The 23,308-nt window shown below is 33.0% G+C and overlaps 1 protein-coding gene across 1 annotated transcript; it reads left to right on the forward strand.

Moving 5' to 3' along the window:
* Positions 1-17,768: 17,768 nt before the first annotated feature.
* On the forward strand, positions 17,769-22,544 carry LOC149491491 (macrophage migration inhibitory factor-like). Its single transcript, XM_089698545.1, has 3 exons — positions 17,769-17,922; positions 21,665-21,840; positions 22,442-22,544. The coding sequence occupies exons 1-3, from the start codon at positions 17,815-17,817 to the stop codon at positions 22,506-22,508; spliced, it is 351 nt and encodes a 116-aa protein (XP_089554671.1). The 5' UTR covers positions 17,769-17,814; the 3' UTR covers positions 22,509-22,544.
* Positions 22,545-23,308: the final 764 nt, after the last annotated feature.

Consider the following 23,308-nt stretch of genomic DNA (forward strand, 5'->3'; position numbering starts at 1 on the left):
CTAAATTGGACCAAACAACAGAGAAGAATTTTCGAAAATATTTATTGGAAGACATTGATGCATTGCAATCAGCTACATCTGATGAAGTATTTTCTGCTGCTTCGAAGTTGTTCTTGAAGAAATGGAAAGACCAAAAAGCATTCGTAAAATATTTTAAAAAAGAATGGCTTATAAAAAATCCAAATTGGTATTTGGGTGCAGCACCAATATCACCAGCGACGAACAACGCACTCGAGTCCTTTAATAGAGTTATAAAAGACCACAACACCCTCCGCGAGCGTATCCCGTTGGCCCGTTTTCTCGTGGTAGCAGAGGAAATGGTTAAAGGCTGGTCACTACAAGCAACAGAAGAAAAAATTGCGACACAACCTGAATTGCAGTTATCAGATTGGACAACAGGATATCAATGGGCTAAAACTGATACCAAAATTAGAGTTGTACATTCAACACCGGACAGCACCACATATTTAATTCCAGACAACAACTCATTCAAAATTAATCAAGCTGAGAAGAAATTCAGGTGTTTTGACGAATACAAAAAAGTTTTTTTTTCATCTTGGAACGTAGTACTACCAAACAATCAGACCGAGTGGATTACTGGTTGCTGTGATTGTCCAGACTTTTATCGCAAGTACAGCTGCAAGCATCTAATAGGCCTTGCAATCAGACTGAAATACGTGACGCCACCATTAGAGGCAAAGTCACAACCACTTGGATTAAAACGAAAGCGTGGAAGGCCAACTAAAGCGCGAGCTGCGTTAATTATCCAATAATGGTTTTTGTTTACCTACCTACATTCTTTTTAAAATATGTTTCTATTATTTACTATAAGTAAAATGATGGTTATTCAATAAACAATTGATTTTTCAAAAATAAATTCTTTTATTTTGTCTCTCCCCAATAGCTTCTGATAATATTAGTGGTCAATATACCGACTATTTGATGACATTTTAAGCAAAATTTTGACGATCAATTAATATGGGATGAGTTACATTTTAAACGTACTGAGTTAAAAAGTTAGAAGCTAAATAAATATAATTTTCGATGTCATTTAATAGTATTTTAGAAGTTTACTGTTAGAATGCATGCTCCAAATTTAGATGCTAAAAAATAATCATTATGCTGAGTTGTATTTAGAGTGGTTTACATAGAAGATAACTAGTGGCTAAGATAATATTATTTAGATGCTCGTTAATTGTGGCTGACTTAGTAATTTAGAAGGCAACATACATTTTTGGGGGCGAATAATGATATTTAAAAGAAGCCTGTTTAATTAGCACCCATTTAAAATCCTAGCTTAGGGTTTACTAGTTCCTGAATAATAAAGTTTTGGTTTCGCCTGAACGAACTGATAGCAGTTGCACTAAAAATAAAAATATTTTCTTTCGTATGAATCACTTTGATGGACAACAATTAATTTTGAAGCTTTTTCCATGGCTTATAGGCTAAGTCCTGCACTAACAAAATAGAGATATTTTTATTGAACTAGCTAGCTTTATCATACTAACCTGAATCCGCGGCTTTGCTTATATCCGAATCAAAAATAGCCTTTGTACTACCCCACTCTCAAATTCCAATAACTACCTATGGATTTTGCAGTCGCGGATAATAAAATGGACCTTTGCAACAATTTTTGAAACCTTTTTATAAACTTAGGTCTTGGAAAAAATCATGAAGGTAATCAGGAAGTTTTTTATAAAAGTTGGTTTAATGCTCTAAGGTAAAATTGTACTCAACTTTATAGAATAACGGAGACCTATTGAAATTGATTTAATGACAAATTATGGAATTCATTCTCATCAGAAATTTCACGAGAAATATGAATTGAAAATTCTCTCATATTCATAATAAGATCTCCATTTAAAGCCAAATTTCACGCTTCATGTAACATTTTAATAAATCATATATCTGCAACGTTTATCGGATTATTCTCAGAAATGCAGACAGAAGCTATCCAAGCGATAGCTCTCCTAATTAGTTCTGTTTCTTAGAGCTTGTGACGATTCGCACTTTGACGATATTAATCCGTTAATTCTAGCGCGGCAATTATTGCAATACTTGATTATCTGTGGAAAACGAGGATGTTCGCCATTTGCAACCCAGTGTTGTTAAACTAAAGACCGCTAGGTCTTTAGTTTATTGGATTTGAAATAGCTATTAAATATTGGAAATTCCCTTAATACTTGAATTAAGATTGTTGTGAGGTGTCAGTCTGAGTTTACAGACGTTATTATGATAATAATTGATAAGAGTTATCAAATATTTTGAGTAGTGGACATCTTGAATAGACATCAGATATTATTTTGATAATGAATGATAAGAGTTTTCCGAGAAACTGTGTAAATTCAATAAATCTGTCTATTTTTTGTGTATATTCAAAAAGTACGCTATTTATATGACATTTATAACATCTTGTAACGACATCTTACACTTTCCCATATCAGGTCCGGATACAAAAAATACTCATCGGATTATAAAACTTTCACAACAGAACAATGCGTAATTTTCATAACAACCTCTGATTAGTCTCAAACGGGCCAAGGCTCGTCAAACAAGCGAACATGACTGCGAATGCGTGGCCAGTAATGAGATGCCACTATGATCTTAAACTAATGTAAGGCTTTGTTCATCTAGTAGTTAGTATAGAAAGATCTCAGGTACGCGTTAGTAAAATAATAGCAACGGAAAGCCAACCAATAATTAGAAAATATAAGGGACGGGAAAACTGCTCAATAGGCTCATGGTCCTGCGTCTGATTTTTGCCCGGTCGTGTCGGTCTTGGATCTATGCGAGTGATTTAGCAAAGTATGACTTTAGTAAAGTGTATGTTTCACAATAACTGTAATTAGCTCGTTTCCAATACTTCCTGAGAATTTTAAATATTTGTCTGTCTATATTTGCAACCAGATACTCCTCTCCACCTCGAACCATACCGTCCTCTCGATTCACTTCACTTCACACTAAGAATGGTAGTACCATTTATATCAGTACCTATCTATTCATTAGCTTTGTTGCATTCAACTGAATTAATTACCTAATAGCACATCTATTTGTCATATGGGTTTGAATACAGAAATAGGATTGCTGGAGCCTGGGATAATGCGATTGATCACTGGTGATTTTGAATAATAGGTTCAACCAATGGTCGGAATCAAACCTCATTCTAACAATTCACTGATCGACAGGATACTGCATACGTACTCCTTTAAGACTCCATATAATTTAAAGGAGGTCGTATCCAGTTTGATCCGGATCACCTGAACTTCACTGCGTGATTGATCAAGCAGCCAAGGTATTTGTGTTAAATTACATTTATATAATTATTGTGTTTTATAAGAAGCTGCCAGAATTTGCACGGGTTAACGACAGTAGGTACAGTTAGCAGCAAAAGGTTTTAAATTCAGCTTAATTGTTCTGTGTACTTTTAAACTTTTAAAGTAGTAACTATCGCGTTACTATGCCTTTTTAAAGTGGGTTTAGGTGACATTCTGCTATCCTCTAATTCTAATACAATGCAAAAATTAAAACAAGTTTGAAAATAAGTTCAAACATATAATATCAAAGAAAACATAACCCACACCTCTTCACTTCTCTTAATTACTTGTTTTTTTACTCAATACATAATTGTACAAGGAAATGTGTTGCTAAATATAATTATGTATAAATTTGCAAACTGATGAGGTAAGTGTCTTTAAATATGCAAATTACCTTATCGCATGGAATGAATATCTATTTGAATTTAAAATTATGCGATCGGTTGATTGCTTGATGAACTGATTGATTGGTTGAATGTTTAATAGTTCGATTGATTGATGTTAATATGTGCTGACTTGGTTCCAATAATATATTGCAAAATGCGATTGTTATTTATTAATTACATAATGAAAAAAGTTCCCCAATGCTTCCGACACCAAAAAGTCTATAGGATTTCAATCTTAAGGCTATGTTATCTCCTTAAACAACGTCCAGATTTTGGATTCCAATGGTGACAAGGTCAGCCAACTGGGCATCTATTAATACTATTACCATATTTCAAACACGTATATTTGACATCAAATGTTTGTACAAGCTACCGCGCTAAACAAACCTGCGTGTACGCATCAATATGCGCTCTTTCAATATTTAAGGGTCGGTCAAACAACACATTACAGGTAATGGGTATTAAATAGATATTAAACACATCGTTGGCATTGTACACATACCTCATTAACTTTGTTGTTGGTTGCGAGGAATTGTAACTATGCCGTTTGAATAACTACATGGTACAACTATTGCTTGCTCAACGTAAGTAGGTAATAGGTAAGTGTTGTAATGAAAGCTTATCTTTGCAAGTTCTTTCTATAACTCGGCAAGTTTTCACTTTTTGATTGAAGACATCTGCAGGTACTTTTTAAGTGCCTCCTAAATTGGAATAAATTTCAATGCTTTCCTCATTAATTGTTTATGGTCGATAAATTTAAAATTTTCATGATACTAATCAGAATAAAAAACAATACAATACTAAAAATTTCGTAACACTAAGAGGGAAATTATTTGATTTCGCAAAAAATATGCGATTGTAAATGAAGCCGGTCACCTAATGAACATCACTATCCACAATAACGTGCTATAAAATTGTAAATATATATCTAAATTTATAGCCTTTGTTTCGATCGTTAAGTTAATACTATTAAAATAAATGTTTGATTATGCTAATTAGTGAAATTCCTTATTAATAAAATGTTTTTTACATTTATATTGCGTAACTTTTACGGTTGTAAAGGTTAAATTGCTAATATAATTAAGTAAATTATATTTGTCAATTATTAAAGATTAAATGTTTCTTAACATAAGTAATCTTTAGTTATTAAGTTCTTTTTTTAATTTATAATCAACTTATAAATAAATCACTGCTCTTTTTCTTTCTTCCTTCAGTCAATTAAATTGAGTGTGAAAGAGACGAATATTAAAAATACGAATCAATGTCAAATTACTTTATAGCAATTGTTTAGGACGTAGTAAGTTACTTAATTTGTGGTTTAGGTGTACTTAAACTTTAATTAGTAAAAATGGTACGGTAAATATTGGTATGGCACATTTATCTGGTTTTGATATAAATTTATTAAATATAAAATAAAACAAACATTATTAATTTATCTAAAAGTCCACGATATCAACACGAAAGCACTTTAATTTACCTTCTTTCTGGTATCCAAGTATTATTTTATATTGAAATAAAAAGCACAATACTATACAATTCATAACAATTAACATGATATAAGACGTCTTACACTTATTTTTACCGGGTCAATCTTTCTTAGATACCCGCAGCTCCTGAGGGAGGAAACGTGGGTTATGACGGATTCCTACCCACTAAAACCCCTTTGTATTCAATCGAAGTCGCTTTAATGACGTGTCCGTGGGTGTTATTATAATATACCAAACCTACACCTGAGATAAAATTTTTCTCCAGAATTTTGTTCGGTGTTATTTCCTAAAATAATAATATCAACGACTAAAAAGCTAATTAAATACTTTATGCAATTATGTAACTGCATTTTTATACTGTCGAATGGTCATATTTAGATATATCCGCCATTAAAATGCAATAAAACTGCAAACTATTTCGAATACATTGGCACATAATAACGGCAATATATCAAAATTTCCATCATGTGACTCGTTCCTTTCTCTTCCAAAATGCTACAAAGCTAGTAAAATGGTCGCATGCAATGTGATGTTTAAAGCGAAACACTACAACTGAGGTCAATATTCACTTGTAAGTTGTAACTGCGATAGGCTTTTCTACTCCACTGCTCTTGCGTTATGGCGAAATTGTTTGTGAACTATAACACAATAAATATGTAATTTTATGTTGCGTGAGGATCGACGGAGATAAAGGTAAAAATGTTATACAATTTCAACATTTTTCACCTACATCGAGCTTTGGCCTAATAAACTGGTATTCTTGGAATCTAAATGGAATCAAAGTTCGGCAATGAACATTTTACACGTAGCTATAAAGATTACGAATCACATTTTAATAATTGACTAATTAACGATACCTACAATAGAAATCGCTTAGGGAATCACATTAGTGATTTATTATCGTAATATTATGTAAAACTTTCTAGTGCTTATGATAATAAAGATTATTCTAATATAATTTTTAATTTAAATTCGTTCTACAACTTTTTAAACAAATAAAAAAGGCTATGAACCTCTATAATTTTTTGTCGATAATTCGCAAGTCCTATATATGGTACTCATAACTTATACTTAAATGTCCACAAAAGCTTAAAAAATTACATCGTACTAAAACCCTGGTAGTCGCAATAACATCCTACGATTACTTGTACTAAGTCACACTATTTGCATCATGCAAAACCATAAAACATCTCCATGTTCTGGACGCAAAAACGTGAAAATAAAATTCTTACAATACTCAAAAAACGCTGTACATTGCTCCAAATCATACACATTTGTTAACCTCTCAACTAAAAAGTGGAATGTCTGCAGCGATGTATAACGTATAGCGAAGCGTTGGCGCCAAAATACGTTTCTAGAAAGTTTCAAGGTTATGTTATCAAAATTGACGATCGCGTTGGTTGTAACCGCTGAATATTAAAAAGACACGCGTCTATTATTATGTTGTTTATAACAATGTCATCAATGAAAGTGATGTAACATGGCGCCATTTTAATGTGGAAGATTATGGTCGGATAACGGCCGCGGCCATTAGAATTCTTTAGATATGCTAAATGTGAAATTTGAATCCTGATTAGCTTATTGCTAATGTGCGTGTGATTTTTGTCTTTTGGTAACATTATCTAGTGTTGCTTTATCGTATTTGGCAATAAAATTCAACTGTCTTAATAAGTTGTTAATAATGTGGAAGGAATACAAAAAGGAATATTCAGTTCTGAGTGAATATGTAATGAATAAGTACTTTTAGTATTTGACACAGATTTTCAAAACTCAATTCTTACCATAAAACCATATCTCTGAAAGATCATCATCAATTGTAATAAAATTACTATTTCTGTTTCAGAAAACTACTTGGTTCGCCCTAAATAAAGATAAAGTTTGATTCCTAATTAAATTCTCCAAGTGAACCAGGAAGAGTGTTATTTTGTGAGTCCGCCAGCGACCGTGGCTTACGTAAAATCACATCTGATGAATTACTTACCGTCTTAGGCTCATTTCACACTGGGATAATGTTCTATGTTAGATATTCTTTTCCATGCGTTTGCTATTCTAGGGAAATTTCTCAGGAGAATACGGCCAAGCGCGCACCACGATTTTAATTTTTGCGACACGATTTCAATATCGCGCTGTAGAAAATCGCAGAGAGTACGGTGCGCGCACAGCGATAATTTAATAGTGATCATTACTCACTTTCATCATGGATTTCGTACAAGTTGCTTGTCTTTATTTACTACTTCGGAGGATAAGAAGAATTAAAAGAAAATTCGTCAATATTAGACTCATCCTTTTACAGCAGATAAAATTTTCAAAGGTTTCTTTTATCAGAAATACAATGAACTTCCATGTATGGTATATATTTCTGATATGGATGTATCCCAAAAAATTCTTTGGCTATTATAGAATGAAAATTCCGCCAAAAGGCCACCCTTTGTGCTTTTTTAATTTTTTTTTATTATTGTAACCTTTATGTATATTTTGTTTCTTGCACAATAAAGTGTTAAATAAATAAATAAATAAATTCAAACTTTTGACAGATTTCTGAGTTTATGTTTACCAAACAATACCTATAACACTATGATGTTTACTGTTGGACAGACGAAACACAAGTGAAGTGCCGGCCGGGCCCGAGTGTGCGATTTTATGATCGCAGTGCGCGCGGTACCATACAATGTCATATTCTGCATTTCATTTTCGCGACAATCGCGTCGCGAGCAGTCGCAGCAAAATGTGACAAATCACAATTTTAAAATCGCTGCGATTATTTATTCGCATGTGCGCGCATTGTCATAGTAACTCATACGTTGTATTTCTGCGATAAAATAATCACGCTGCATAAAGTCGTGGTGCGCGCTAGCTCTACCGGAGCTACTTTATTAGATTCCTTTTTACATAAATTTACAGAGGAGAAATAATATTTTCAAGATGCACGTTTGCTTATGTTTCCCAGTTCATACTTCCTTCTTTATTTCTACTTGACTGAGTAGATCTAAAAATAACCCGTGAATAATAATGTTGTATTAGGTACTTATAACATACAATATATTGTATTTAGGCGGTGGTGAACAATTAATATCGAAGGCAGATACAGAGTAAGCTGTGTCATGAAATAACATGTCCTAAGACCACATTTTATTTGAGTTCCATAAACTACTTATTCAATATCCAATCTTCCTCTTGGTGTGCAGTTACCCTTAGCAGTGTTATGTATTCGTTACACAGATTCCGTGAGAGGTGATAGAATAATTTCATTGTACTTGTTCACATTGTGTTGACGTATAATTGGTTTAATTTTGTACACGTCCCTTAAGACGTACGCCTTCGTAAGCTTTAATAATTGCCTCCATTGATATTTTTCTAAACATCCCACTGATCCGCAATCCTACTCATGTGGAGTCGCACACGCGTTCCCTGAATTTATGGAGGCATCATTTAATATTTCTTTCATTTCATTTGATGACTGGTTTAATCAAAAAGTTTCTAGGCTGGAATGAGTTCAATATTACAGCCTTTTTATTTGAGTTGTGATGTAATATACTGGTTAAAAGGAAATGTATAATAATCCTCCGGGATAACTACGAGAACTTATTTGTTGGTGCATAATTGTTCACGACCTACATTGAGATACACATGTCGTAAAATATGAAAAGTTTTATAAGTATCATCCAATACAAATCTTGAACGATGACCTATTATATAATGGTAAATAATTAAACTAAGATATGAAACAGATTTTCAACCTCATCGTTACTCCCATTTGTAAATCATCTGCTTTTCGAGAGAGGTATTAGTTCGTTAATTATGTGATACTTCAAAATGAAAGGGGAATATACTCGAACAGAGAGAATGATACTAAGATGATATGAACCGAATTATACGTATTGTACGAAACCAGACAGCATACTCGTAGTTCATACTGGCATTGTAATGTTACAAGGATACAGTATCCCACATTCTAGAATAATCCAATTAGTGCCGGAACATAATCGTCTCCCACTCATGAACCAAGCCCACTACGAATCTTACCTCTATTGCTTCAGGCAATTGTTTGCCTTTCTATATAAACTGTAGCTATTTTTACCTGTCACAGATAGCAATCTTATGATATATGTCTGATTTATGTCTTCAGATATATTAGTACAAACTTTAAGATCACGGGAGTACGTCGAACTTACGGCATTTACGAAGAAAGTTGATTACATAAGAGCTTGAGCACTTGCCTCCGTATGCATAACGTACCTATTGTTCTGAAGAGCAGAGCAGATCCATTTCCATGCGGTTAGTTATTAAGTTGCTCACACCTAAGAAATGTCAACAAAAACTGGTGATAGCCAATTAGTTGTTTTAGGGGTGAATTAATAGGAACAGGAAGGAAAGTGTGGAAGATAAATTACTAATAAGTAATAGTACACGCCTTTCAGGTTACACTTACATGTTACGATGTTATCTATAATATAGATAGGTAGATACTTATAGGTAAGTATGTAAAACTTTAGCACAATTGAACTGATGGAAATAGGTCGATTTTCTCTGTCTAGATTATTTTACTTACGAACACTCGACGGGGTAGGTAGATGACGTCCTGTAAGTTAAGTTTTGTAACAACACTGACATCTTTACATTTAATTTTTAAGCGTATACAAAAGTTATGTCTTTAGATATATTAGTACTTACAAACTTTAAGATCGAAAAAGGTTTCTGAGGAAAATTGGAGCTTTTTAATAATCATTCAAGTAAACTATGAGATAAAATTTAGGAATGATATTAAACACTATGTTTTGGGAGAAAAAGATATTTATGCCCAAGTTACACCTTTATGGCATTGAATATCGCAAATTAAGAGTACATATACCTTGTATCCGAGTTGAATGGAATATTCCATTTAAATGAATACTATATTTAGCTGCCTTTTTAATTAATATTATATGTGAAATCTGACATTTCAAATGTAGTACAACCTTTTGTGCAGTCGTTTAAGAATGTAGAAATTCGAAAGTAAACTATATATTATTAACATTTCGTGACAACAGACGTGACAGAGTAATTAATTGAGCTTAATTACTATTATCTTTTTGTTACACTGGCACACATAGTACAATAATTATAATGGTAATTAGTCAGCCATATTATAAATACCTTATGCGATGAAACATTTTTATAGCCAGAGAGGAGAAATGAAAACTAATGATGTAATAAGGAGCGCGGGAAGGCATGAAGATTACATAATTATTGTTTATAGGACAATATGAGAAATAAATAGTTAAAAATAAGGTCATACTAGTTAGTTCAAATTAGGTACTTTAGGAAACTGTCTTGAGCTTTGAGTATTGATCAACGAGTAACGACTGATTTGATTTCAATTGAGGTGACTAAAAGAGTACAAAGATAAACATAAACATTTTTCGAAAAACAATGTATATATGCTACTGAGGATAATGGATACGGGTCCTAAAAATTGTTTGCTTTAATTGTAACCTAAATACAGCACCATGGTCTTCTAAATCCAGTCTCGTTGACATAGCAACGACAATAAAATTATTTTAAAGCCCGTTCATCTTCCCACGTCACCATTACTATCCATTAACCATAAGCTTTTAGCTCGGCTGTTCTCAAACGCGTTCACAGGCTCTATGGCATAATGACGTAACTTTCTCCTAGGAAATAGGCACGGTCAAGACGGTGCCATCACAGTCATCTTCCTAGTGACAAGCAATGCTTCCTGATTGTCGAGTTCTCACAATTTACCATGGCATAGGCTATAGACACAGTATTACAATATTAGTGCTATAGAGTAGTGAGTAATTATGGTACATATAGAATAAGCGAATTTAACAATGAACTCTATTACGAATATTCAAATATTCGTAATAGAGTTCATTGTTAAATTCGGCAGTTGGCAGTGCAGTTTTGAGATAGTGACCATTGATAGTCCGAAGATTTCTATAAGATTAATCTATTTCTAACTTAACTATACTATTCAAACAATACCTACTTCTCAAGATATAAAGCTTAGAATTATTTATAAGTACTAATTTTTTTTTCAACGAAAAATATAACAATAAAAAATTCCTCTAGTATAAACCCGTAAAAAAATAATAAAAATAAATTTTCAGAATTTTCATAAAAACAAATTCACACATACTGTCACATCTACAATAAACGTTAATCTTTGCCCATGAATGAAATGTTCTTGAGACTTGAACTTACGTTTGTCCGCGCATTGTTCGACGATGGGAAGTTAATCTGCGATCGTTCTCGTGCCTAATTGATGCAATAAACTACGATAGTAATTACGGAGAAAGTATTTTGACTTTAGCTATCATTATGTAAGTTTAATACGACCTTGTCTTATGTAACGAGTTCAGTATGGAATTGAGTTTTTAATCGATTTGCAATTGGATTTTCAATTTTGATGATTATATAACAAGCTTATTATTAGCGGTTATGTTCGGAGTTGGCGTTGATTTCTAAAGGGATTAAATGTTTTTTGTAATCTCGCATTAGATCGTGGTTTAAAAAGTATGAGACATTAGCCGTTTTTTACCCATTGCACTAATTATAGTGTTTGGGGTCTGGGGCTCGAGCAATAAAAAGTAAATGTTATTTTGAAATTTCATTAAGATTCTAAAAGCTTATATTCCTCTTATTTAATATCTTTTTTGTATCTTTTGTGTATGTTTTGATTTTTTTTTCGGCACTAAATGAAGTGAACAATAATTATTTATATCATACTATACTAATAACGAATAATTGATATAACATTTATACTTATTATTTAAGGAAGTGTCACATAAAAATTAGGATATAGAAAAGCTGGGCGTTTATAGTCGAGCATCGCCTCAAGCTTCTAATCACAATTTGATTAAAGTATCACACTAACGTTTATCTTGTATGATTTAACATAAGTTTAACAAACATTAAATACTTTCACCAAAGGATTGCAATTACGTAGGAAGTTGGGGCGACAGTCGACACACGTGAAATGTCAATATTATTACCGGTCAAGTGATTTACACTGACATGATAAGTACATAATAAGAACTGTAACGAAAGCTCAATATATTTAATTTGCTAAAAGGGAAAAAATTGTTAATACAATGCAACAAAGGACACAAAGGTTGTAGATGCTTTTATTACCTACAACTTTGCCATTGAACTTTTTTCCGTAGGACTTGTAGTTTTGTCGGAAATCGAGAGAGACCATTTTTTTTCTCTTAAAAGCTCCCCCCTCCCACTTCCCGAACTCGGATTGACCGTAATTTATTTTTCCTTGCATTTTTATCATATTCCCCTCCTTTTCTATTAGATTTCATCCGACTGCGATTTTTTTTTGTTTCAAAAATTATCTACTCTAGTCTAACTTTAAATGTCAAGCTTATAAACCAATACATATTTGTTTTAAAATCACGTTTGTAGAGCTTGATGTTTGTTGTGCCCCTAAATGCTGAATTTCTTGAATTATTTAAACCAAATAGATGGAACTATAGAAAGAATTTCACTCAGTACAAAGTAACTCCCTCCTGTTGAAATTTCTTAATCGCTCCATGTTTTTCTATTTAACCAATTACCAAACAAAGAATAAAGATTTAATTTTCCTCTTTATAGTAAACTGTAGAGTATTCGTTAAGAAAATTGAGCACTATCCAGAACGGACTTATACTTAACGTAGACCAGGCTAATAGCGGTTAGGAACGTATTAAACAAATACAAATAAAATAAATATATAATATCTAGACTAAAACATGTCTATGTCTGTTGCCTAGCTACACCCACCTCGATCAGACCATCCATTAAGTTTCCCCTACATAATCTCTTCCTAAATAATCCCTCTCAGTTAGGGGTGCAACTCAAATCCAAAATTATTTGTCTTCATTAGTCGATATTTATATTTGTATAATGGCGATAATACTTTTTACGATTATATTACATTTCAACCAATTTATCATTTATATAGTTTCTTAATACGGATAAAACTCATTATGTAAAAAACAGTCATATAATTTTACTTTTACAAAAATTGAATTTTTCGTCGTACATATAAAGATTTAAATAAATATATTCAGAACCCAGAGCGTTATTACTAGGGCATGCACCCGGGTTTACCCGGTTCCGAAAAACCCGGGTAAACCCGGGTTTTTTGATGATCTTGAGAACCGGGTCTGAATAATATGAAACCCGGTTCTCCCGGTTCCGACCAAAATATTAAAATATAAAGTAATTTTTATATTTTGCTGCATTATTTTAACAAATTTATTCTATCTGGCAACGTCAGACTCACGGGCATCGCGAATTTTCGTGCCACGCCTCAAGCTTGGCTCTGATTGTTTGTCTAACCTTAGATGCCGTAGGTTTTCTACGGTTGTATCACCAAAAAAAAATTAGGCTTCGAAAATGACAAAAATTAGGCTACAGAAATATTTTTATTAGATTTGTCGTGAATTTGAAAAGCTGTTGATTTTACTGTTTCACATAATGATCCAGTCTTGTCTTTGTTTTTGGTATCAAGCTGAAATTTATATCGAATACTCAGTCTATGGTCCCTTGATGCTGTGAAAAAGTCAAACTCACAAGCCAACGCATCAAAAGATACAGTCGTAAATGCTGAAAATTTTCGCAAATTTCGACATTCGCATGGAACTCAAAACCTTTAGGGTACTTCTCATGAACACAGCCTTGAAATTTGGTAAAAGTAACGTCTTATAACACAGATAAGGGAAAAATTACCTGAAACATAAATTTTTAAGTTACAACATTATAAAAAATAGGTTTGTTCGGAGCCCTCGGAGCGCGACTCCGACTCGCACTTGGCCGGTTTTTTGCTTTACAGTTGGCAGTTAACGAATAAGGATTAAGTTTATATGTGATATTATGATAACAAGGTACTTTTATAGGACTGATAAATAAAGAGAAGTATTGAAATTTTGTTTCTTTATTAATTTAATAAAATAAGACACAAGCCGCGTAAAATAAAAGGCCCTTCAGGTACTTTTACAGTTACTTCTGTTTTATTTCGTATTTTTTCCGAGGTATTATAAAAGAACCGGGTAACCCGGTTCTACCCGGTTCTGAGCTCGATTTGGAACCGGGTTTCAGAAACTTGGAACCGGACTCGGTTCTGCATGCCCTAGTTATTACAGACTCAGCCTTTACCATTTTTTCGTGCTAACAACGTTTAATCCATACTAATATTATAAATGCGAAAGTAACTCTGTCTGTCTGTCTGTTACTCAATCACGCCTAAACTACTGAACCAATTTGCATAAAATTTGGGATGGAGATATTTTGATACCCGAGAAAGGACATGGGCTACCTTTTATTGTAAAATATGTACCACGGGCGAAGCCGGGACGGACCTCTAGTTTGTGATATAACTTTCCGTTAATTAATCAATGTCGTCAAAGAGAAAAGGCTTGCAGAAGCATTCCATTACTAAATCTATTATATTAAAACTATTAGACATAATAACTAATAGTGATAATAGAGCTATGTAATCGTGCCTATAATTTATATCTATATACATATACGTAACTAGTAATTCTTATTGTGTGTTCTTCTTATTGTGTGTTTGGGGGATCCTTACATAAAATTAAAAAGCACGATAATGTTTTACTTTCAATAATATAAGTAAGTACATACTCCTTTACGATATAAGTTTGTATTTTATCAACTTTTTAATTCTGAACTAAAGTTTTCTAGCCTGTCTTTTGTTTAGTATATTTCTTATATCTAGTCTAAAAATTATAAAAACAATATAAACCTGTATCTAGAACGGTACATACAAAAAAATTAAATTAATTCATATTTAATGTATCAATTAAAATCAATCAACAATAATCTACCCGGGCTAAACTACCTTCAGTATTTATTCGTTTTCTCTAAAAGTTCAATTGCAAAATTAACCAATCAAGATTTAATCCCCGGATTTGAATTATTAATGTCCCCAATCACTAAGAACCCTTAACTTATCTATCTTCAGTTGAATATAATGATAGAGGAAGCCAACTTTGAACTATTGAAAGGTTATGTGATGTATACGTATTGCTGGCTTTCATTTCCCTTACATATGTCACGTTTTTGCCTTACCTGTGGCATTACTAAAGTTATTTATATATAATTTAACTAGCTTTCCGAACGCGGCTTCGCCCGCTTTGTCAACAACCTAATAAATTACATATATACTCAAACCTTCCTCTTGAAACACTCTATCTATTAAAAAAAACTCATCAAAATCCGTTGCGTAGTTTAATGGACATAGGGACAGAGAAAGCGACTTTGTTTTATACTATGTATAGTGATAACTAAAAATTATTTTATTCATGTATACTTTTACAGGTGCTTATGGCTAGTCTTTTTTTTAATACCACTGTATTATATGTTATAGTTTATAGACATTTTATTCGGCAACAATTTATACCAAAGCACAAAAATATTATTACGATATCAACGAATGTAATCTAATGCTTTACGTAAAGATGCATTAGTATTATCTCAGACACGCCAAGGTGTGGTCATATCGTAATATGTAATAAAGATCTTTGTACCAATAGACGAGATGGTGGGTTGTTTCTCGTCCATATACGGTTGTCATGGTAACCTGACCGACATCTACGAGACTCGTATGTTCCCGCGCTTTGGGAAATTTTTGATGCGGTTTTTTTTACAGATTCAATTGGACTATGAAAGAGTCTAGTATTGTACTAAGATGACATTGTAATTTGGGGATTTTTACTCTTCTTTATTTTGGATTTTTAAGGAACAATCATAATATACAGGATGTCCCAAGAAGTAGTGATATATACTGAAGGTGGGAGGTAGAGTACCTCCCAGGTCTGAGGTCTAGGTCCTTTACCTCCCAGCTTCATTATATCACTACTTCTTGGAACACCCTGTATATAAAATATAAATATTTTTTTAATTAATGCTTTCATTACAATTTAATGTAAAGAGTATAAAAAAAAGATTAGCCATAGAATTTTCATTAACATTCAAAAATCCTATCTTTTCATAAACGCTAACTTTATCCAAACCTATATTTTGACATCAACTTTTTCATATTCATTCCTAGTGTCTTATTTATGAAGGTCTTATGTCTTAAATCAATTACTTAGCTTGAACCACGCTAATACCACATCCAAATGTATAAACGTCTGTCAAAACAACAAAGACCGGGGTTTACGTAACAAAGCCTGCGAACAATGCGGTAATAAACACAAGATTCGGCCATTATTTAGAATCAGGTTAGAACGTTTTATATGTTTTTATGTCTCAGTCTCGAAATGTTAACCGGTTAAGTTGAGATAAACACGATGCTTATGGCTAATTGATTTCTAGGTTAAGCAGCAGATTGTGCGGTCAGAACGTGGATGGGTTGCTAAATTGATATTTTTCTTGCTGGTCTAAGTAAAGTAACAATAGGACGAAGTTATTGATGGGAACACTTATTGGTATTTATGTTTAGACCAAATGTCATTAATATTCAGGCCAAATGCAAAGCATGGATTTTTAAGGGTGGATCATGAGAGTTGGTCGCGGACGAATTCTACCAAGACCCATGGCCCCGTTGAAGCCGCTGAACGAAACACAGTGAGGTTTGTTTCTGTAGGTACCCGATATAAACCACGGCTCCTTCCCCGGCAGCCGTGGGTATCTGCAAGATTTCCCTACTTGATCAAAAAAGGGGTGGATTAGAGTTAAGTTACAGTCAGACCTTGATGGGTTACCGCTTATTGATATTGCCGTACTGATCCCCTACTTCGAAGGCCACATAAAGTCTAGTCTATGGTTTCATTAGGCGTAACTGCGGTCTTACTTAACCTAACCTAACAATTACATACACACATATTAACAGAACGCTCTATGTACCTATATGATCTCTGTGTGTATGGTATATATACGTTAAGTATACAAGAAACCGCCTCCTTGGTACAGTGGTTGACGCGTGAGCGTAACACCAAGGGGTCCTGGGTTCGATTCCCGGTGGAGACGAAGAAAAAAAAAATGTCTCGGTCTGGCAGGACACAGAAGGCTGATCACCTACTTGTCCCTAAAGAAAATCGATCAGTGAAACAGATGACTGTATAATGCATAATATCTGCCCCCTACCCCATAATACAAGAAACAACTGTACAAAAACAAACAACAAATAATTCACTGTACATCACCTTCTAGCAAATTTAGTAAATTTTTCTTATCAATTTTTCAAAGAAAATATTATTTTACAAATATTTCACACACCGAATAGAAAATAATTAGATATTATCTGAACCTAATATGTTACACTTTACAGAATCCTTAACTGCTATAAATTTTATTCAATCCTTTCCGAATCGTAGAGCAAACACGCTTCCCTGTATATTTACCGTTAAATAATCTAGTTGTATTATACAATAGTTTTTTTTTATATTTGCGTCATACCAGAAAAAACTAGAAATAATAAAACTTCAAACAATTTTGGTCACATTTTTTAAAACCACATAATATCATATATTACATAATAATTCGTTTGGAGTACCACAACATTATCTTATCATGCGTATAAACATTGATAAGTAATTTATATTATTAACTTACAATTTATTGTAATGCATACGGGCACTATCGTTTAGTCAGACAAACCATCGCACACGCACCATGCCTATACTTAAAATCTTCACGAATGTCTCTAGGGAGAAAATCCCAGATGACTTTGTTAATAAAATACTGCCAGTTTTAGCAAAGGTGTTAAGGAAACCTGAAAATGTAAGTCCCTAAATATTATATTATAAGCTTTTGCTATTTGTTTAAACTTTATCCTAAATCGAAGCATTTGTTGAATTAATGTAAAAGCTATGAAAAATGCACTGATAGTATAGAAATGCGAATTTTAATTAACTATAATAGGTATATAATATAACTATAACTATAACTCTTAGGGCCGATTTTTCAATGCTTGGATAAAACTTATCCGTCCAATAAAGTATTACACGATAATGTTAAAATGTCACGTAAACTGTCAAATACGGGCAATTAGAATACGTTTTTAAAATGGTAGTTTTATACATTATTCGACGAATAAGTTTTATCCAAGCATTGAAAAATCGGCCCTTAGTAGGTAAGTAGAAAGACTGACAAATAACCTAAAAGATGAAAAAAAACAAAGCGCTCACCTTCACTAACTTTTCTGTATTCGGTAATTCTAACATTGAATAAAAAAAAGGTCTAGTTTAGATTTTTATATCACTCCAATTAAGTATAGTATATTATATTATGTTTGGTATTGTCTTTTAATAGATCTACCTAATAGAAACTGAGAAGTTACTGTTTGTGCACTTCCCCGGTATTTAAAGGGTAGTATTAAAACGAGCGACTGTAATCTAAAGGTTGAGGTGACAAAATTAATTAATTGGGGTTACAGAATCAATAAGTGACTGAAAGCGAGTGACGAAAAATCAATAGAACAGCGACTAACAAACATTAATTTGAGTTACTTGAAATACTAAATGAGCAGCTTCATAATATTTGAGCCACCTAATATTGATTTGAATGGCATCGTTACGTCCTGCATTTTTTCTATCATTATTTGGCATATGATTTGCTTATACAGAGCGGCATTTTATCTTAAATGAGACGTTTCGAATAGAAAAATTGCTCTAAAAAATACTACAGGTAATGGGCAGAGTAGCTGAGCAGGTGCTATGAGCACAAATATTGTTTGAAAATTTTATCACTCAATCAAACTTATTTTTGAAGGGTAATTACATAAAACAATGTATTCAAGGATTTCGCTCACTTAATAATTTAGTCACTCAGTTAGAATTTTAATATCTCAAATAGATTAACCACAACAAGCTTTAGTATGGTCAATCTGTATTTTTTCATCAACCAATATTCGTCGCTTGTTTAGTATATTTTTCGCTTTATTATTCATACGACTAACTTATTAAAAAAGTATCTCATCATCAGTTTTTTCAGCTCAATTTTTTTTTCATTGCTCGTTTTATTTTTCCAAAGAGGGAATCTCTTTGGAAAAATTCAATTTTGTGTCCATGCTCTGCGAAGATGTTTTCTTAATTTTTATTAATCTGCGAATTCAATATTTTTCCACTGTCAATATTAAAAACATTGCTGTATGTTATTTGATAAGCTTTATCAATGCTCATCAACTTGTCTTGTTTTCTCAATAATAGTGACGCAGATAGCAACAACATATTATACAAAAATTATCCATACTAATATTATAAACTAGTGACCCGCCCCGGCTTCGCACGGGTGCAATGCTGATACTAAATACACTACAGAAAAACTGTGAACGTTTTATATAAAAACATAGCGGCCCGCTCCGGCTTCACGGGTATAAAATAGATAACCGGGCGGCCGGTCGGTACCCACCGCAAACGCTACGTCCCGCAATTTTTAAATCTGTAATATCTTCGAAAATATTCACTTAAATCATACGGTGTAAAGGGCCATATAGATCTATATTAAATGAACAATGTTTTCAAGGTATTTAATTGGTTAAGGATTAATGCTGTATTGGTTAAAATCGCTTCGAAAATTAGCCATTATTTGTCGTAAAAAGTAAATGACAAAAAAAAGTTATTGTGGGTTATCCATAAGAGATAGACATATACCATCGCGGACTTTTCTGTGGACCTTTTCAATGTGTATAATACTTAGTACATTATTTTGATAAAACTCGTAGGGTTCAGCCTGCGTTTGCAATGTAAGCGAAAAAAATGTATTTTTTTACGACATCACATTAGAAACCTGAAAAATAACAGTACTTCTCCACTATTTAATGGATGTTATTATACATATAAACCTTCCTCTTGAATCACTCTATCTATTAAAAAAAACCGCATCAAAATCCGTTGCGTAGTTTTAAAGATTTAAGCGTACAAAGGGACATAGGGACATAGGGACATAGGGACAGGGAAAGCGACTTTGTTTTATACTATGTAGTGATGATGCGAAAGTAACTCTGTCTGTCTGTCAGTTACTCAATCACGCCTAAACTACTGAACCAATTTGCATGAAATTTGGTATGGAGATATTTTGATACCCGAGAAAGGACCATAGGCTACCTTTTATTGCGAAATATGTACCACGGGCGAAGCCGCAGCGGACCTCTAGTATTAAATAAATGCGCTTTTGCCAGGGATGTGCTATAATATGCCATATATACTAGTGAGTCGCCCCGGTTTAGCTCGTGGTAAAAGGAAATTGCCATGGTAAATAAATGTTTCACCACGGTAGAAATAAGTTAATATAGTGATATTTATTACTTTTTGCTGTGCCTGGAGAATATAGAAGGCATATCCCTAGCATCATACATTATTAAAGGATTCCATAAAAGCAATTCGTCACGAAAGAGAGACAAACAAACAAATAAACGCAGTATTTTTACGGACGGGAAGCTTTATAATACTAGCTTCCCGCCCGCGGCTATGCCCGCGTAGTAACACCCGCATAACTTCCATTCTCATGGAATTTCTAAGTTAAGATTGAAGACAATTTCCAACCCATCTCAATAAGTCTCATTCAAGGATGACATGGACGGTTGGCACTAAATTGCTCGTGAACTAAATCGAAAAGTGGAATCTTAAATGCAGTTTCTTGTAGGACTGGGGACTTTAAGCTGTTCCAATACTAAGTTTAAGATTACGTATTACTCTACAAGTATATTACGTAGATTAGATACATCTTAGCTATTAATTAAATATATATCTTAATGTATGTAATGCACTAATTTTATCTCAATGTATTTTTAATCTAATTTAAATACATTTATTTATAGATCTGTTGTCCTTTCCTCTGTGTCTTATATCTTTTATTGTTGGTATTTGTGCTGCATATTGCTTATATAATTCAAACCCCAAAATATGTGAAAAAAAAATTGAGTGAAAATTTTAACCCGGTCCAAATCTGTGTGTCAACTCTTCAGGCTGCTTTTTCACCCCATGTTTGTATCTAACCGACTCCTTTAAACTCGATTTTGACCCACTTAGAACGGAGAGATTTAATTCAAACTTTGTACACTGAATCGGTGTCAATACAATAATATCATATGTTTGGGCGTGTGGTTAAGTTTTTTTTGACGTGACAACGTCTTATAATTCGATAAAGCCGGCTGCACGCACGATAAAACATGACTTATGCGGCGTTACCTCGCTCTGAGGCGTTCCATGAGGCTAGAAGTGCAAGCGAGAGCGCGGAACGAGCTACAAAGAAGCACAATCGGACGTTGTCACGTTCAACTATCGTCAGTAAACCGCCTTTACAGACAACCAAGAAGCTTATATATCTAATACACTGGAGATTGCACTATGACCTAATGGTCACACACAAGTTAATACTTGTAACAAGAAAATATGACGTTGAATGACGCCTGTATGTTTTTTTATCCCTTTCACACCAACTTGCCAAGTTAGGTGTAGGTATATAAGCTTCTTGCAGACAACCAATTTTTTTTTATTTATTAAGAGTTACACGTTTGTTCCAGCTTTTCTCCTGCATGGTGGCTCCAGATTGCGTCTTGTCTTTTGCAGGAGATTCCACTATTCCTGGTGCAATGGCTAATCTTGAGTCAATCGGCCACTTAGGTCCAGCAGATAACAAAGTTATTGCCAAAGAAGTGACAGATTTCGTTGAAAAGGAACTAGGAGTTAGCCCTGCCAGGTAAATAAAGCAGTTCAAATATTGGTCTTTAATCAGGTATAAATGCATATAATCTAAAACCTAGCTTAGTGGATAGCGATAAACAATAATTTATTACCATAAATCTTGTATAATTGCATCTTACATGTTTATATTGCATTTATATCATTAATCAAATATAAACTAGTTTTCTTATATTGCATAGAAGAATATGACCGTAAAATAACAATCTTAATCTAATCTAATATTCTATTCTAATATTTCTATTTCTATTTCTAATATTTCTAATATATATATATATATTATAAAGGCGAAAGTTTGTAAGGATGTATGGATGTATGGATGTATGGATGTTTGTTACTCTTTCACGTAAAAACTACTGAACCGATTACAATGAAATTTAGCACACATATAGAGGGTAACTTGGATTAACACATAGGATAGGTTTTATCCCGGAAATCCCACGGGAACGGGAACTATGCGGGTTTTCCTTTGAAAACGCGGGCGAAGCCGCGGGCGGAAATCTAGTATCAATATAATTTCCAACAATATTTTTGTGACGATCACGATCCCATTTTTGATGTAAACAACGTAAACAACTGTGATTATGTTTTAATTTCAGATTTGTGCTTACCTTCTACGACATGCAACCGTACAATATCGCGAAAAATGGTGTCACTTTTGCCTGAATTAATAATTACAAGAAATAAATAATTTAAAAACTTTCTCGTTTATTTTTAAACCCCTGCAAGATTTGTATAGCAAATAGGTACATGGAAATACCTCTCGCGTATTTCTAGGTATAGCACGCCTGCGTTCTCTTGGAAACTTTTACGAAGTTTTCAAACTTATTCCACGTTGCAAAGCATGTAAGACTTATAGGAAATTACAGTGATTCTTGTTCCATTAGTTTTCATTGACATGTTATTTAAAAGTTTTTAGTACTTATAGTTCATAATTTCTATGCGAAGACTTCATAGCGAGTGAGACTGAGTTTAGATGTTGTTATTAATTGCTTTAAAATAAAACTTTTCAATTTTTCTTTCTGAAGTCGTGAACACTGAACATAGTATGAACATAGTAAACATAGCACCTATATTAAGTTATTTATTAACTCATTATTAACTGTAAATTGGCTAGATATTGATATGTGAAATGAAACTTCAAATTATACGTTTATTAATTTTAATGTACAATGTAACTTAAGTATAGAATAAAGAGAAAACTAAATACAAGAGTCTTGATTATATAGTGTTGGTATGTTACTGCGGTCGGACTTCGTATTACAATTACTATAAGCTTCACAATTCGTAGCCATTTTTTTAATACATATAAAAAATATTTTATGTCTATATATACATATAGACATAAAATATTTTTTACAATTTAGAAACTATTAAACTGTCACACAATTAATTTGCAATTATTTAATAATTCAATTTCATTACATATCCTAACATTTATTATTTATTAATTAAAAGCCGCCATT

Source organism: Colias philodice, chromosome 1, assembly GCF_061535455.1.
Source record: "Colias philodice isolate Cphi_HAF_F1 chromosome 1, ilColPhil1 Martin Lab GWU primary, whole genome shotgun sequence".
NCBI lineage: Eukaryota > Metazoa > Arthropoda > Insecta > Lepidoptera > Pieridae > Colias > Colias philodice.

What these genes read in the sequence shown, in the direction of transcription:
- LOC149491491 (XM_089698545.1), top strand. Translation starts at nt 17,815, where the DNA reads ATGCCTATACTTAAAATCTTCACGAATGTCTCTAGGGAGAAAATCCCA. An exon ending in TGTTAAGGAAACCTGAAAAT is followed by an intron (nt 17,923 to 21,664) that starts GTAAGTCCCTAA and finishes CGTTTGTTCCAG; the next exon opens with CTTTTCTCCTGCATGGTGGC. An exon ending in CTAGGAGTTAGCCCTGCCAG is followed by an intron (nt 21,841 to 22,441) that starts GTAAATAAAGCA and finishes TTTTAATTTCAG; the next exon opens with ATTTGTGCTTACCTTCTACG.